Source organism: Notothenia rossii, assembly GCF_949606895.1.
Source record: "Notothenia rossii genome assembly, chromosome: 4".
Taxonomy (NCBI): domain Eukaryota; kingdom Metazoa; phylum Chordata; class Actinopteri; order Perciformes; family Nototheniidae; genus Notothenia; species Notothenia rossii.
Window position 1 is genome coordinate 21,958,100 of NC_136902.1, and position 16,907 is coordinate 21,975,006.

General features: G+C 46.6%; 2 protein-coding genes and 1 long non-coding RNA gene across 4 annotated transcripts in view; 1 reads left to right on the top strand and 2 right to left on the bottom strand.

Annotated features, from left to right (window-relative positions):
• Positions 1-135: 135 nt before the first annotated feature.
• On the bottom strand, positions 136-4,253 carry LOC307035352 (5' exonuclease Apollo-like). The gene is made up of 4 exons (XM_079674548.1): positions 3,599-4,253; positions 3,181-3,346; positions 2,825-3,007; positions 136-2,463 (listed from the first exon to the last, which is right to left on the bottom strand). Exons 1-4 carry the CDS (start codon positions 3,794-3,796, stop codon positions 1,310-1,312), a joined length of 1,701 nt encoding a protein of 566 aa, XP_079530674.1. The 5' UTR covers positions 3,797-4,253; the 3' UTR covers positions 136-1,309.
• A 3,220-nt stretch (positions 4,254-7,473) lies between these two features.
• Positions 7,474-8,754, bottom strand: LOC307035353 (5' exonuclease Apollo-like). Its single transcript, XM_079674549.1, has 3 exons — positions 8,557-8,754; positions 8,130-8,295; positions 7,474-7,966 (listed from the first exon to the last, which is right to left on the bottom strand). Exons 2-3 carry the CDS (start codon positions 8,239-8,241, stop codon positions 7,608-7,610), a joined length of 471 nt encoding a protein of 156 aa, XP_079530675.1. The 5' UTR covers positions 8,242-8,295; positions 8,557-8,754; the 3' UTR covers positions 7,474-7,607.
• The window catches only part of LOC307035354, a 51,330-nt gene continuing 42,989 nt past the window's right edge, over positions 8,567-16,907 (top strand). Inside the window, exons 1-3 of one of the 2 annotated variants that reach the window (XR_013807071.1) lie at positions 8,567-8,797; positions 14,220-14,320; positions 16,620-16,707. This is a non-coding gene — a long non-coding RNA (uncharacterized lncRNA). The remainder of the gene's footprint in view (positions 8,798-14,219; positions 14,321-16,619; positions 16,708-16,907) is intronic. The other variant, XR_013807072.1, reaches the window with a different exon arrangement.

Genomic DNA, 16,907 nt, shown 5'->3' on the forward strand with positions numbered 1-16,907 from the left:
TTCATTTAATACTCAAATACTGAGAAATGTAAAACAACAAGTATTTAATCCCCTACCAATTATACCTGGATTGTTATAAATATGACAAGTAACATAAGCAGTAGAACAATAAAGAAAGGACAGTGCCACATCTGCTTGAAGATATTTAGGAAACCATTACTTTATTTTGATCTTTTCACACTTCAAATATTCAGACAATTATAAACAAAGGCAGACCGTTTATTCATCATTAGGTTCCTCTGGAGTCAAAACTGCCCCCAAAATACAGAGTATAGCATAACCACTGTGGATGTTTAACCATTGATTCTCAGAGAAAGACACGACACCAGTCCTGGACTTTTCTTAATATTTAAATAACAAAGGGCTATTACTCACACACAGCGGAACGATAACATATGACATTTTTCAATTGCACAAGATTCAAGCACAAAGAAAAAGTGACCAGCTTCTGCAGACAAGAAATACAAACATCCCCTACAGAACTGTGCGCTATCCATCTATTAGTTTCTATTGAAATACAAGATGAGGGATAGGCTTCTAATGAGACTTTAACCACAGAACTCAAGGCAACCCATACAAAATGGAAGAACAACAATGATATGATTTCATTATAATAAGAAAAGAAACAATGGAAAAAGTTGGATTTACCGAGGCTAATGCAATGTTGTCATGCTGTTGTTCACTCATCTAACACTGTGTCACAGTCCGGTATCAGATAGACAATGGTTCAAAGGCTGCTGCAACATTCAGGAAGCAGTCTCCTTCTTCATTTTTGCATTAGTTTCAGAAGGCCATCGTTTGGTCTACTCTACATCATGTCTGGATCTCCACTGGAACAAAGTGGCTCTAAGTGGCACTGACTGTATGTCTTTGGCTCCTCCTTTGTTTTTGTTAGCAACCAATGTTCCAATACAGTTGATTTTCAAGGCAGAAAAGTAATTACTCTAGTTGTAAAACACGAGTTTCATAATATGAATTGCAGATTCTGAGCTGTGGATCAGCCACCAATTTGTTGTTTCAGTACAAGAGTAATAGGGGCTTTCGATGAGAAATTAGATTTTAGGAAGCTGCACTTGCATACATGGACAGGAGGCCAAAGTACTGTAATACAAGTTGAAGGCAAAAGTCAGTCAGTCACTTCACAGGTTTTGTAACTTTAGGCTGCACAAACAAAAATGAGGTAACACAAGAGATATTACATACATTAAAAAGTTACCAATGATTTATACTATGTTGGCTTTAAGGTGCTTATCTTTACATAAACACACGTCAACCATCTTGTAAAGCAGCACTAATATGTCATGTCACATTATTTGTCTGAAAGGTCATCATCCCTAACATGACATAAGGGCAAGAGAGAATACTTTTTCACAAAGCTCTGCTGCAAGAGGCCACACGTCTTAAAGTCTCCCTCTGTGAAAGGGAGATTCTTTAATAGACTGTTTTCAATCTCTTCAATATAGTTCTGCTTCAGCACAGCCGAGGAGCTAGACGATGAGCAGCAATCTTTACCCAGGCGGCTCTGCAATGTTGCCACGCTGCTGTTCATTTGGTCATCTGACACATTGTCGCAGTCCTGTTCAATTCCTTGTCCACTGAGCAGGCTCATGCTCTCATCTGCTGACAGTGTGTCGTTGTTCTGAACGTTGCTATGTCTCATATGTGGACTGCTGTGTATGTCATTTGATACAGTCTCACTGATTATTTTGGCATTAGTCTCAAAGGGCGTTCTTGTGGTCTTGGCGATGTTGAGGCACATGTCTCCAGTCCCTCCTCTGTTTTTCTTAGGGGTGTGGTACTTGCGCAGGTCAACAAGAATGCAGTCAGAGTCATTTTCAATAACTTCTGCGTCCATCTCTTCCTCAGAAGCATCTGGCTCCGTGGCTTCTTCGCCTGACTTCCCAGCTCCACGTACAGGAGAATCAAACAACACCCCTTTGGGTAAAAGAGGCTGGAAATGTCTCCGGCGGGGACTGGTGTTTGCGGAGGAGCTGAGTTGGCTCTCAGGCTGACTCAACATGTAGTGTCGGACACACTCAGGCACCAGGATTTCATGGCGCTTTCTGCGGGGCAGTAAGGCAGAGAAGCTAGCAGGTACATGGTTTCCTACAATGGGTACAAGGGAGGTAGGTTTAAGTGCAGAGACAAAGTCCTCCAGCTCTTGGTAAGAGGAGTGGTCGGAGTAGGGAACCACATGGACATTTGGGTGAAAGGACACCAGGGGCCTGCTGGTGGGCAAGATGGCCAGAGTGGGTTGTTCTTTGTCCCACTTGTGTACATTGGCAGAGCAGATCTTCGACTGCTCCACAACTCGGATACGACCGGCACCTGGTTCTGTTGTGAAGACGTCAGGCAGCTCAAGGGCTTTGAGGGTCTGCATTCTCTCAAAGCTCACCTCAACCCAGGTTTTAAACTCCTTTGCCAGCTCCACTAGCAAAGACTCCTTGCCCAGTGCATACAGGCCTGCAAAGCAATGCAAGAGAGAATCAGGAGAAAGTAGAAGAAAAAAAACATTGAAATCGAAAGTAATAATAATAATTGCAATTTGAAAAAAATAAATAAAAATAAATAACATTTCTAAATGAGCATGCAGTTGTTTGTCAGAGGTTTTGTATTAAACAGCTGATCACTTTGTATTATAACTTGCCCGGGCCAAGAGAAGAAAATAATAATGACCCTTTAATTAAGAGAAACTACTTTTAGTGCATGAAAACATTCCCTTTGTTGTCATCTTATTGTCTAGTGGTGACCTTCTATATGTTCATACTTCTAATGCGACTAGTAAAACAAGACATAATGTAAAGAAAGATCTAAAGTAAAATACCTATGACAACATTGTGGTTTGGGTGTCTGCGGATGATCTCTTTGATTTGTTGAGTGGCTTGCTGTCTGGAGGGAAGGGTGCGGTTGGGGTCACAGTTGGTGTTGTCCAGGTACAGGACATCTATAGTGGTGTGGGTCCTCAAGCATGGCTCACGCAACATGGAGGGAGTGTATCTGAAGTCACCTGAAATGACAGTTACCGTTACATCACATGATTCTGTTATCGATAAATTAATTGCACATATGATGCTAAATGTGACGTTTTAAAGCAGAAATTATTAGAGGAGGAATAAACAGCTCAAGAAATCCTTCTACACCCTAAAAGAATCAGGTAAAACATGCTGCCCAGACACTCACCAGTGTACAGTGTAGAGCCAAAGTAGCCTTCGAAGAGAAACATGACAGAGCCTGGACAGTGGTTGGCTTCTATCAGTGTGACCGTCAGCTTCTCCTTGCCGATGTCATCCATTGGCAACAGGTATGGCTCATCCAGCTCTAATGGGTGGATCCACTTTTCTTTCACCTGAGCAGAATCCGAAATAACGTGTAAAAGATAACTTAATTCAGTTATTTCCACTGTTGTTAAACCCTAATGACAATTGTCTTATGTTGACTAAGTGAAAGAGGACTGCCCACCAATTGAAAAAGTCCAAAATAGTTCAGCCAATATACATTTGGTTAAATAGATTGGATTTATAAAGCCATAGAAGATTGGGCCGGCATAGCTTGGGTTGGCATTTGAGTCCTAGTGCACAAGTCATGTGACCGCCCTCACCTGCAGCTTGAGTCTCAGCAGAGTGGCGGTGGTCGGTGAGCAGTAGATGGGCCGGTTGCTCCAGGTAGAAGTCAGACCCACCGTGTGGTCACTGTGCATGTGGGACAGGAAAAACAGCCGTGTGCCTGGACATTTCCGCACCTGCCAGAAGTCCACGGCCAGCGGGGTGTGCGGGATGACTTTCCCGTTGACTGACATTCTCTAGAGTGTGCTGGATATCCAACAACTACCAGTGCAACAGGTGAGACAACACGACACGGACGATAACCGGTGTCCAAATGGTAACTGCTATTTGGTTATTTTTCGACAGGCATGTGTGTGCTAAATTGTGGGTAAAGCTAAGGTTGCTTCAGTGAATGTACACGTCACAAGTATTGCATTAATTGATCTCGGTGATATATATTGCAGCTAACAGAAGGCACCCCTGACTTTGCTAAACAGAACACAATGTGGCTATCTGTAGTTAGCATTAGCCGGCTAAATACCATTCTTAATCATTGTTGATAAGCGACGCCCTTCTTTTTGCTATCAGAACATCCCCTGTCCAACTCCACATCACAAGCAGAAGGCTCCGTTACATGTTGACGGTGCTAATAACAAAAACAACATCCCCGCCATTTCTGTTTTCAATTCAACACTAAACTTCCTGTTTCATTCTTCATTCTGTAGCTGTCGTCCTAATCTCTGAACCACATCGCCACCTGGAGGATGAACAGCCAATTTAGTAACCCATAGGTGAAATCCGTTGCCGTACAAAAACATCTAAATGTAGAAGGTAAACAAATATATATTTACCAAATAAAACATTAATATGAAGCACATTTCCCTTAGAAAGAAATAAGATGAGACTGAGAATGACACAAAACTTATATATCTGAGAAACCAGTCAAATTGAGTGTCGTAGAGTGAAACGGATCTGATATAGTGAATTTTACTATGAAATTACAAAAGGCAATACTAACTAAGATTTATAAAATATTCAAATATATATTGTTGACTAATCTAATACTTTTTTTTAATAATTCCTAACTTTTCATTACAATGCAATCCAGCTGTGAACACGCAACTTATCTTTATTAATATTAACAATATTGCAATAAGGTGGTTCAAAAATAAATGTACATTAAGAAGCATCTTCCTGAAAATGATTGAATTGTGGTTTACTCTCCAGAAGATGACGCCAAGAGAGAGGAAGCAGTTTCGATTTTTGTTGAAATAGAAAATGTGTCCATTGACATTTATTTATAAATATCCCACAAATTGAGAAAATATCAAATGTAAAAACATTCTTAAACACATGGTAAACGTTGACATTACACTATCGTTATTTCATCCAAATAATAACATAAAAATACGTTTTGAATCTGTTGTGGAAACTTTCACTTGTCAACAATCTGGAGAGGTAATACAAATAATAAAGTTGTTTTGATGCAAAGTTGTCTTAGTAGTTCTTTATTCAAGCTTGAAGGTACAGGTCATGTAGAGTAGTCTGCAGGAGTGGACACAGAGGCAAATGTGTGCGTGTGATTTATAGAGGACTGTTGCTGTGCAGGCAAAAAGAGATAACACTTTCTCCCGACTGTTATCTTGCAATGCTCTCATAAGGAACAAGAGCCGCATTGTTCAAGTACGACCTTGGCAGGAAGCTACCGTGGGATACAACAGGTCGAGTTGACCAAACAATTTCTCAGTATAATATCATCATTTGGTTTTACCATTTAAAGTAATATAAGAAATTGCCACTACATTCCCCCCTTTTGATCATACTTTGATCAATCATGAAAATAAAACAAATGACAGGATAGACTGATATATAACATCAATGAATAAACCCCATCGCTGGTTTAAGTAAACACATCACAAACATATCATGGAAAGTGGCTGTTTTTGTGGAGGACAGACTCCGTGGTATTGTAAGCATAAGAGGAGGGTTTAAGCTATGTTACAATGTATATACAATTTCTTTCTGTAAAGGGAAAAGTTAGACTCCAGTGTCTGAGTCTGGGTCATCTGACCATGGGTTTTCTACCTGTACGTCTTTTAGGCTGTCATGAACTTTTATCCCTAGCCATGGGTGTATGAGGTATAGGAATAATGCAAAAACAAACGCCATGGTGAATATGCAACATATCCATTCGACTACTGTCCATCTTCTGGAACAGGTTCTACACTTTTCTCTAAGCTCACGATTGTGTTGGCGCATCTCTAGGGCGTTAGCTAATTCTTGTCGGAGGGGCTCCATCTTCAGTTATTCGCAAATGTTCAGGCACAAAGTTTATGTTGGTGTCGTCGTCTTCTTAGTGGATGTGTCTAGTCTGACTGAGCGCGTGCCTTCATGACCATATCAATTAAGCCCCACACAATGACGGCACAGACAAGGAACCAGAGGCATATGAAACAGCACAGCTGGCCCACGCCCATGATTCTTGTGTGTGTTACTAGGGTGTATGTACTGCGTGTGTGGTGCTGATGGTGACTTGGCACGTCACTTGTCGTCGTCTGTTTCTACTGGACCGGCTAGACAGGGGTGGAGATGACAGCTTTGCAGTGGCTGGCGTGGACCCACGTGGCTCTCTCTGCGACCTTGACCGCTGTGGGTGACGAGAAGCACCTGGTAGGGACCTTGCCAACGGTTGGATTTCCAGCTCTTTCTCCGGAAGTCCTTGACCAGCACGAAGTCGCCTGGTTGGATACGGTGGAGTGGACCAGTAGCAGGGGTAGGTAGAGCTGCCGCTACCTGGTGTCTGATATCAGCTAAATTGGATGACAGGTTAACACAATATGACAACATTGAGTCTTCACACAGGCTTGTGGAAGGAAGGGGACATCCTGGAGCCTTGGTCCCAATCTGTGTAGGGGCTGCAAAAAGGATCTCAAAAGGGCTGAGTTTACTCCGTGTTCGTTTCCGCATCCTTATGTATATCAGCACAATGGGCAGGGCTTGTGTCCAGGACTCCAGGCTAAGTTCGATGAAATCCAGCATTAGGAGCTCAAATCGTCTGGTTGGTTGGGGGTGGGTGTGCTCCTGTTCCGTCTCGCTCGATCGGACCCTTCTCTCCTCCTCCTCCGCACGTCAGTCTGAAGTTCCCCCTTGTTGTTGATTTCCCCGGTTCTGGTTCCATACGGCTTTCGGACAGTCATTGACCCAGTGGTCTTTGGATCGGCAGATGAAACAGCTTCCATCTTCCCTTGCTTCTTGGTTGGTTTGGCGGCCTCTGCCCCGTCCTCCATGGGTGTTTTGTCCCTCGCCACCGCGTCCTCTGCCTCTGAAACCACCTCTACCATCTGTACCCTCCTCGGTCACGGTTATCGCCTTGGGGTTGGTATGACCAACCTGTTACAGCTTGGACCATGGTCAGTTGGGCTTTGTCTTTCCTGTCACGTCTTTTCTTGTCGTCGTTGACCTTTTCTTCGTTGAGGCGGTGTTGGGCGTGTACGGCATGTCTGCTCAATTCTTCAAGTCTGGCGCCATCCATCACTCCAATGCAGGTTTGTTTTACAGATGTGGAGATGGGGGCTGCGAGACGGTTGAGGAAAGTGTGGCTGAGGTTGGCCTCCCACACGCCTGTCTCAGGGGTGGGGTAGCCGTCAGGCTTCGCGATGCCGCTGTTTTCGTTGAAAACTTGATGCAGACGATGATAATAGTCATTTACTGATTCTTCTGTATTTTTTTTACAGGCAGAGATCTTTGAAATGTCAACTTTGGCTGGAAACTTGGCTTTGATGGCGACGCCGAGTGCGGTGAGGGCGTTGCGGTATGGGGCGTTGTCTGCATGGTCCCATTGTGGTTTCTTCAACCCAGTTTAACCGGCCAGCAGTGCTGTGAAATGGCTGGCATGTGTTGGCCCGATTTTTAATGTCAGTAATTTTTTTATCTCAGGCATGGTAGGAGATAACTGTTGGCAGGACAGGAGTAGGGCTTTGGCAAATTTGTCGCCGTCTCGTTGAATTTCAGGGAGATGTTTCAACATTTCCTTCATTTCTTTCATTGTCCAGGGGCAGTAAACAGCTAGACCCTCTGGTCCCATTGTTTGAATCTTGGGAAATGCTTGTTGTACCATGGAGTCTTCTTCTTCTTCTTCTTCTTCTTCTTCTTCTTCTTCTTCTTCTTCTTCTTCTTCTTCGTGCTGACCTTTCTGTTGGCTGAGCGATTCCTTTCTTGCTGCTGCTTCTTTCTTTCTCTTTTCTTCTTCCCTCCGATTCTTTTCTTTTTCTTTGATTCTTGCCTCTGTTTCTGTGTCGGCAATGTCATGGGAAGAAGAGCTGGAGTCGGGAAGGTGATATACTTGCAACACCCCTTTGGGTAAAAGAGGCTGGAAATGTTGCCACGCAACTCACGCAACATGGAGGGAGTGTATCTGAAGTCACCTGAAATGACAGTTACCGTTACATCACATGATTCTGTTATCGATAAATTAACTGCACATATGTGACGTTTTAAAGCAGAAATTATTAGAGGAGGAATAAACAGCTCAAGAAATCCTTCTACACCCTAAAAGAATCAGGTAAAACATACTGCCCAGACACTCACCAGTGTAAAGTATAGAGCCAAAGTAGCCTTCGAAGAGAAACATGACAGAGCCTGGACAGTGGTTGGCTTCTATCAGTGTGACCGTCAGCTTCTCCTTCCCGATGTCATCCATTGGCAACAGGTATGGCTAATCCAGCTCTAATGGGTGGATCCACTTTTCTTTCACCTGAGCAGAATCAGAAATAACGTGTAAAAGATAACTTAATTCAGTTATTTCCACTGTTGTTAAACCCTAATGACAATTGTCTTATGTTGAATAAGTGAAAGAGGACTGCCCACCAATTGAAAAAGTCCAAGGATGGTTCAGTCAATATACATTTGCTGAAATAGATTGGATTTATAAAGCCATAAAAGAGTGGTCCGGCATGGCTTGGGTTGGCATTTGAGTCCTAGTGCACAAATGCATGAGTCATGTGACCGCCCTCACCTGCAGCTTGAGTCTCAGCAGAGTGGCGGTGGTCGGTGAGCAGTAGATGGGCCGGTTGCTCCAGATAGAAGTCAGACCCACCGTGTGGTCACTGTGCATGTGGGACAGGAAAAACAGCCGTGTGCCTGGACACTTCCGCACCTGCCAGAAGTCCACGACCAGCGGGGTGTGCGGGATGACTTTCCCGTTGACTGACATTGTCTAAAGTTTGCTGGATATCCAACAACTACCAGTGCAACAGGTGAGACGACACGACACGGACGATAACCGGTGTCCAAATGGTAACTGCTATTTGGTTATTTTTCGACAGGCATGTGTGTGCTAAATTGTGGGTAAAGCTAAGGTTGCTTCAGTGAATCTACACGTCACAAGTATTGCATTAATTGATCTCGGTGATAAAATATTGCAACAGAAGGGACCCCTGACGTTGCTAAACAGAACACAATGTGGCTATCTGTAGTTAGAATTAGCCGGCTAAATACCATACTTGCTCATTGTTGATAAGCGACGCCATTCTTTTTGCTATCAGAACATCCCCTGTCCAGCTCCACATCACAAGCAGAAGGCTCCGTTCTATTTCGTATATGGCTTCGCCCTCTAAGGCTATCGCTATTGGGTAATCCCCCTGCGCCCCCGCGCAGCACTGAAACACTTGTAGTCCACGCCCACCCGCAAGGTGGGCCCCACCCTCGGGCCTCCTTCCGGTATAAATAGGAAGGTGGCCCGGCAATCTGCTCCCTCTTTTTTTCAGCAAACCAGCACAGTTACTGAAGCACAGCAATTAAGAATCATCATGAGCAACAACTGCGTCCGTGGTTGTCCCTCATGTGGCTCTGGGTTCATAATGAGTTATGACCTGCAGAGATAAAAGCAGTATGCGAATCCTGCCGGGGGTCAGAGCACGCGTACGCGGCTCTAAACCAGCAGGTAGCATGCACTGCGCTCGTCTCCCCTCGGGCGACAGGAAGCGGAGAGCGGACACTCTTGCTGCTGTGGCCGAGGAGGACAATTGGCCCGTCCAGGCTTACGAGCCCGCGGACGGGGCCTCGTGTCCCTGGGGCAGAGTGCCGGGCAGGAGTCCGAAGCAACTCCTGCCCCGCCTCCCTCCATGGTTCACCGTTCGGTTCTCCCCTCCCTCCTCTCCCCCGGACGGGGGAGACAGAGTCGGAGCAGGGTGCCAGTTTGGCGGCCGAACATGCTTTCCCCCTCTCCGTCACCACAGCGTGGCGGCGTCTGTTACGGAGACGGCCAGAAAAGTGCTACTGGACGCTCCAATCAGCCCGGATGGGCTGTTCGGATCCCAGTTCCACGCCATGGTGGAGTCCATGAAGACGGCCGCGGAACAGGTGGACGGCATTCGCCAGCATACAGCTGGCTCCAGTCGGCTGAGCTGCCACAGCGGCACCAACGCCCGCAGCAGCCGCGGCATCCACGCCGGCCACAGGAGGTCGCAAGCGGAGAGACGCCCACAGCAACCGCCCCGGCGGCTGCAGGAGCTCCGTCCCACGTCTCTGCTCCCCCGCCACCCCAGAGACAGGGTCTCCCGGCGGCGAGTCAAATGGGAGTGAGGCTCCCCCGCTCCTGGTCGGCTCCGCGAGAGCCTCCGAGGAAGCGGAGCCGGTAATTAAGCCGGCTGCCACTAATCTGTTGATTAAGTAGACAGCAGGGCTCCCTGCAGAAGCCTGCTGGTTTTAACCTATCGGTTAATTAACCTGCAGAGCTCGCGGCATTCCCCTGTCCGAGATACGCCTCCTACACACGGTCATAACCCATGAGCGCCGGTATAACGCCTCATGTGGACAGCACTGCACACACCTCCACTCATCCCCTGAGCGTGTACACGCCTCATGATGACAGCCGGAGTGAAACGCAGCGTGTGGAGGTTTCCTCGCAGCCCTTTCGCCAGACGGGCAGCGGCGGCGAGGGCAATGCCCCGCCTCCCTCCACGGTTCACCGTTCGGTTCTCCCCTCCCTCCTCTACCCCGGACGGGGGAGACAGAGTCGGAGCAGGGTGCCAGCTTGGCGGCCGAACATGCTTTCCCCCTCTCCGTCACCACAGCGCGGCGGCATCTGTTACGGAGACGGCCAGAAAAGTGCTACTGGACACTCCAATCAGCCCGGACGGGCTGTTCGGACCCCAGTTCCACGCCATGGTGGAGTCCATGAAGACGGCCGCGGAACAGGTGGATGGCATTCGCCAGCATGTACAGCTGGCTCCAGTCGGCTGATCTGCCACAGCGGCACCAACGCCCGCAGCAGCCGCGGCGTCCGTGCCGGCCACAGGAGGCCGCAAGCGGAGAGACGCCCACAGCAACCGCCCCGGCGGCTGCAGGGGCTCCGTCCCACGTCTCCGCTCCCCCGCCACCCCAGAGACAGGGTCTCCTGGCGGCGAGTCAAAGGGGAGTGAAGCTCCCCGCTCCTGGTCTGCTCCGCGAGAGCCTCCGAGGAAGCGGAGCCGGTAATTAAGCTGACTGCCACTAATCTGTTGATTAAGTAGACAGCAGGGCTCCCTGCAGAAGCCTGCTGGTTTTAACCTATCGGTTAATAAACCTGCAGAGCTCGCGGCATTCCCCTGTCCGAGATACGCCTCCTACACACGGTCATAACCCATGAGTTGGTTTAACGGTTTGGTTTAATGGTTTAACGCCTCATGGGGACAGCACTGCACACACCTCCACTCATCCCCTGAGCGTGTACACGCCTCATGATGACAGCCGGAGTGAAACGCAGCGTGTGGAGGTTTCCTCGCAGCCCTTTCGCCTCACGGGCAGCGGCGGCGAGGGCAATGGCGTGGCTCGTCACCATGACGACCATTACAGCACATCACAGAGAAGCCAGAACGGGGGAATGAGCAGTATTCCAGGCTGAGTGCCCCCAGCGGAAGCGCCCGCAGCGCCACGGCGCCAGGGCTCGCTGCAGAATCCTGCTGGTTTTAACCTATCGGTTAATTAACTGCAGAGCTCGCTAATTAAGCCGGCTGCCACTAATCTGTTGATTACCAGCAGGGCTCGCTGCAGAAGCCTGCCCGTTTTAACCTCGGTTAATAACCTGCAGAGCTCGCGGCATTCCTCTGTCCGAGATACGCCTCCTACACACGGTCATAATAACCCATGAGCGCCGTTATAACGCCTCATGTGGGCAGCACTGCACACACCTCCATCCATCCCCTGAGCGTGTACGCGCCTCATGATGAGAGTCGGAGTGAAACGCAGCGTGTGGAGGCTTCATCGCAGCCCTTTCGCCTCACAGTGGCGGCGAGGGCAATGGCATCACAGAGAAGCCAGAACGGGGGACTGAGCAGTATTCCAGGCTGAGTTCCCCCAGCGGTAGCGCCCGCAGCACCACGGCGACAGGTCTCGCTGCAAGAAGCCTGCTGGTTTTAACCTATCGGTTAATAACCTGCAGAGCTCGCTAATTAAGCCGGCTGCCACTAATCTGTTGATTAAGTAGACAGCAGGGCTCGCTGCAGAAGCCTGCCGGTTTTAACCTCGGTTAATAACCTGCAGAGCTCGCGGCATTCCTCTGTCCGAGATACGCCTCCTACACACGGTCATAATAAACCCATGAGCGCTGTTATAACGCCTCGTGTGGACAGCACTGCACACACCTCCATTCATCCCCTGAGCGTGTACATGCTTCATGATGAGAGCCGAGTGAAACGCAGCGTGTGGAGACTCCCTGGCGTGGCTCGTTGCCATGACGACCACAGAACATCTCGAGCATGTGCGCCCGCTCTTAGAGTGTTTCTCAGAGTGGCAGCGCGTGTGTCTGATGGACAGATGGATGAGCAGGCTGATCAGCAGAGGATACGTCCTGCAGTTCGCCTCTCCCCCCCCCCCCACAGTTCAATGGGATACAGGAAACACTCCTGTCCTCCCAGAAGCTATGTCTTGCGCTCCAATCCGAGCTGCTGGAACTTCTGTTGAAAGAGATATTTCCAGGGTTCCTCAAAGGGAGGAAAATCAGGGGTTTTCACTCCCGTTATTTTTCCAATCCCGAAAAAGACTGGGGGAATGAGACATCCTTGATCTGTCAGTATTCCACATGCTGACGATCAAACAGGTGCTGGAATGTTTTCACCAGGACGACTGGTTCACTTCCACCTGAAGGATGCATACTTCCACGTACCCATCATCCCGAAACACAGGAAATTCCTGCGTTTTCCATTCAGGGAATATCAGACCAGACAATCGTCTGCCGTTCAGATATTTCCTGGCTCCTCGCATTTGTGTAGAGAAGGCTGGAGCCACTCCACAGAGGAGGGATGAGAGTGTGTTTCCTCTGGACGACCTGCTATTTGCTGGCTCGCCCCAGGGAGGAAGTCGCTTTACAGACGGTACATCTCGTATCGCATCTGTCAAAGCCTGGGTTTCATAATAACTTGGAAGAAGAGCCGTCCTCTTCCCTCTCAGACAATCGTTTATCTGGGAGTGGAGTTAAACTCAGCCAGCATGAGAGCGCGACTCTCGCGGCAGCGAGGGGAAGAACTGACAGCTCTCCTCCGGCGTGTCACAACCCACACAGCCCTCTCCGTACGCAGCTGCTCGGCGTTGGCGTCAGCTGGTCACGTGATGATCCCCCTGAATCTCTTCCAACAGGGGGTCTCCAGAGGTGGTTCATTCGCTGCAGAAGCCTGCTGTTTTAACCTATTGGTTTATAAACTGCAGAACTCGCGGCATTCCTCTGTCCCAGATATGCCTCCTACACACGGTCATAATAACCACGAGCACCGTTTTTTATTTGAGGGATGTCTCCCATTCCTCTCTGACACACCCTGTACTGGGTGTCCTGTCGGAGTGAGTGACGTCAGGGAGCCAGCTGTGCGCCTCTCTCCTGCCTCTCGGCACGCGGAGAGCGGCCCTTTTCCCCTCTTATAGGAGGGATGTTCCTTTTTCCTCTGACAAACTTTGTACGGAGTGCCTGGTCAGAGTGAGTGACGTCAGGGATCCAGCTGGGCGCTCTCCTGCCTGTCTGACACGCAGAGAGCTGCTGTTCCCCCACTACGATCGCAGGACGAGGTGGGACTTTCATCTCTACTTTCTCACAGCGGCCGGTATGTATTGTTCCCAGCCTTCACCCCGTCGGGAAGATAGGCATGTTTTGTTATGTTCCAGGTACGGTGATGAGCCATTACGCATGGCACATCAGGCAGGGGGGTGTTATTGAGCAGGTATGTCTGTGCTTCTAGTGCCGGGCGGACCCAGTGGGGCGCAGACTACATCATGCTTCGCCCTTAACCCAATAGCGATAGCCTTAGAGGGCGAAGCCATATACGAAATAGAACTGAGGTTACCTACTGTAACCCCAGCTTCTATGAGTAAATGGCGCAGCCCTCTAAGTGCGGGGCCCCACTGGCTCTACGAATAGCTGAAGAAAAGTTATGTTGTATGGGAGCAGATTGCCGGGCCACCTTCCTATTTATACCGGAAGGAGGCCCGAGGGTGGGGCCCACCTTGTGGGTGGGCGTGGACTACAAGTGTTTCAGTGCTGCGCAGGGGGATTACCCAATAGCGATAGCCTTAGAGGGCTGCGCCATTTACTCGGGGTTACAGTAGGTAACCTCAGTTACAAGTTGACTGCTAATAACAACAACATCCCCGCTATTTCTGTTTCCATTCAACACTAAACAACGCCTCTTCCTGTTTTCATTCTTCATTCTGTAGCTGTCGTCCAGATCTCTGAACCACATCGCCACCTGGAGGATGAACCGTGGTGCACCCATAGGTGAACTCCGTTGCCGTACAAAAACATCTAAATGTAGAAGGTAAACAAATATATATTTATCAAATAAAACATTTATATGAAGCACATTCCCCTTAGAAAGAAATGAGATGAGACTGAGAATGACACAAAACTTATATATCTGAGAAACCAGTCAAATTGAGTGTCGTAGAGTGAAACGGATCTGATATAGTGAATTTTACTATGAAATTACAAAAGGCAATATACTAACTAAGATTTATAAAATATGCAAATATATATTCTAGATATGTTGACTAATCTAATACTTTTTTTTAATCATTCCTAACTTTTCGTTACAATGCAATCCAGCTGTGAACACAACACACGCCTTCTCTTTATTAATATTAGCAATATTGCAATAAGGTGGTTCAAAAATAAATGTACATTGAGAAGCATCTTCCTGAAAATGATTGAATTGTGGTTTACTCTCCAGAAGATGGCGCCAAGAGAGAGGAAGCAGTTTCGATTTTTGTTGAAATAGAAAATGTGTCAATTGACATTTATTTATAAATATCCCATAAATTGAGAAAATGTAAAAATATTCTTCAACGTTGACATTACACTATCGTTATTTCATCCAAATAATAACATAAAAATATGCTTTGAACCTTTCCTAATATAAAAGGTAAATCATTTTATTACAGAAAATAAACAAAAAACCCTATAATGTGGAATATGTGCTAGTATTTATCTAATTGTGATATTCGATGATAGATTGTTTCCTCTTCTGAACAGAATATCCTGAATGTAATTTTCCTGAACACCATCACATTCAACTATCTGTAATATTTTACATGTGTATTTCATTTTTAATATACTTAGGTGGAGTTATTATAAAATGAGGGTATTGCTATGGTGACAGTGACCCATTGTAGCCCCCTCCCCCAATGTTTGCACACTACTCACTTTTCAGGATTATACCTGGGATTGCTGCATATTCCTCTGTTATCGCACAGCGTGTGCCCTCTTTATATTCACAGGCACATTAATCATGCTCTGCTTTGCAGTTAATTATCTATCTTTCTACACACACACTCACACAAAATTGTGTAAAGACCAGAGGAGTGGGTCGAGCTCAGTCAGGGAAGTCCCTGTTACTATTCACATCTTATGCTTTGAGAGGGGTTACACAGCTGGGTGCCTTTTTAGATTAGTGTGAACTGTGTGGTGTGATTTCATGCAGTCAAGACAGAGACAAGGCAGCAGGTGATTGATTACAATTCACTTCAACTGCACCATGTAAAATGTAGTTTTTTTTAGGTAAATACATAGTACATATTTCACCTTATATAGATAATAGAGAGTACCAAGTATACCTGATACCTGTAAAAAAAAAAGAGGCCGCCTGCTTGATCTGAAAAGTCCTTTATTTATCAATGAGCCTAGATTCTTAGTGAAAGGCTTGGGATCATTTGTATAGCATCCAGGATAACTTTATGTATACACCATATATTGTGTCTTTTATCCGTCAGCAAGACTTCAACAATTCCACAAATGATTGAGCACCCTCACTCACATGGAAATCTCACTCCTAGATCATGTGTTTCATTTTACAGCACATAATATACGCAAAAACCAATGTGCCGAACTACAGAAACACAAGCACAGTGAAAAAGCAGCAACAATGTTTACATTCATCAAGGCAAAGGGTGCTGAGGTCAGGAGGATGAGTTGTCATCTCTGTCAAGTTGTTATGCAGAGAAAACAAAAGTGGTGTCAGATGCTACAACAGCAGATGGCTGCACAGTCTGTGATCCTGCCACTGCCGTTTGAACAGCAATGCTTTAAATCCACCAAATACACTTTTACTGACCTCAGTAAGTAAGTAATGTAATTTTGTCCATTCATTCGTCTATTTACTAAACTGGAACTCTATACTTAACTATTGAAACTATGGCCAAACAATACATTTCTTCCAAATGGCAATGTGGACTAGTTCAATACCCAAATTACAGGAGGTGAAACATTTGTTAAAGTCAAAATATGTAAAAAAAACAACAATATTTTTGAATACATTATTGTGGTGCTGCAGAGATGATCCTAGTCTCTACAGACTTTTTTAGTGCAGATGCTCACAAAAATCACAACATTATAATTTAAATATGTTTTTCAAGATGCAAAAATGATTATATCCTTTATTACCATGAACCATAAAAAACGTCCCAATGCATGACCTCTTGTGGATTCTCATATGTCATGCATCACTATGTATTGATCCTCCATGAATAATGAGGAACGTGCGCTATCTCCATTGCCCTCATTTATCTGAGTCAACACATACAGTCAGAAGCAGTGACAGCTTTATTCCTTACATCCCCCAGGGAGGATGCACTGGTGCTGTACACACACTCTGGCAGAGATGTTTATGGACATGTGTGTGAAGCCAAAGATGCCAGCCAAAACGAGTTGGTGAGAAGACACATTCTCATCCTCGCATGCATTTTCACTTATTCCATCTGCCTTTCGCTGTTTATCACTCTATCACTCTCTTGTTCTTCAGTCTCTCTCTGTACGGATATGTTTTGTTTTCCTGACTTGATCCCCTCCACTCTGACATCCTCAATAGGGCTTCATGAGGTTTTTGTTTGTGCTTTTGCTGTTTTATTTTT

What these genes read in the sequence shown, in the direction of transcription:
- LOC307035352 (XM_079674548.1), bottom strand. Translation starts at nt 3,796, where the DNA reads ATGTCAGTCAACGGGAAAGTCATCCCGCACACCCCGCTGGCCGTGGAC. An exon ending in TGCTGAGACTCAAGCTGCAG is followed by an intron (nt 3,347 to 3,598) that starts GTGAGGGCGGTC and finishes GATTCTGCTCAG; the next exon opens with GTGAAAGAAAAGTGGATCCA. An exon ending in AAACCACAATGTTGTCATAG is followed by an intron (nt 2,464 to 2,824) that starts GTATTTTACTTT and finishes ATTGCTTTGCAG; the next exon opens with GCCTGTATGCACTGGGCAAG.
- LOC307035353 (XM_079674549.1), bottom strand. Translation starts at nt 8,241, where the DNA reads ATGGATGACATCGGGAAGGAGAAGCTGACGGTCACACTGATAGAAGCC. An exon ending in TGGCTCTATACTTTACACTG is followed by an intron (nt 7,967 to 8,129) that starts GTGAGTGTCTGG and finishes CTGTCATTTCAG; the next exon opens with GTGACTTCAGATACACTCCC.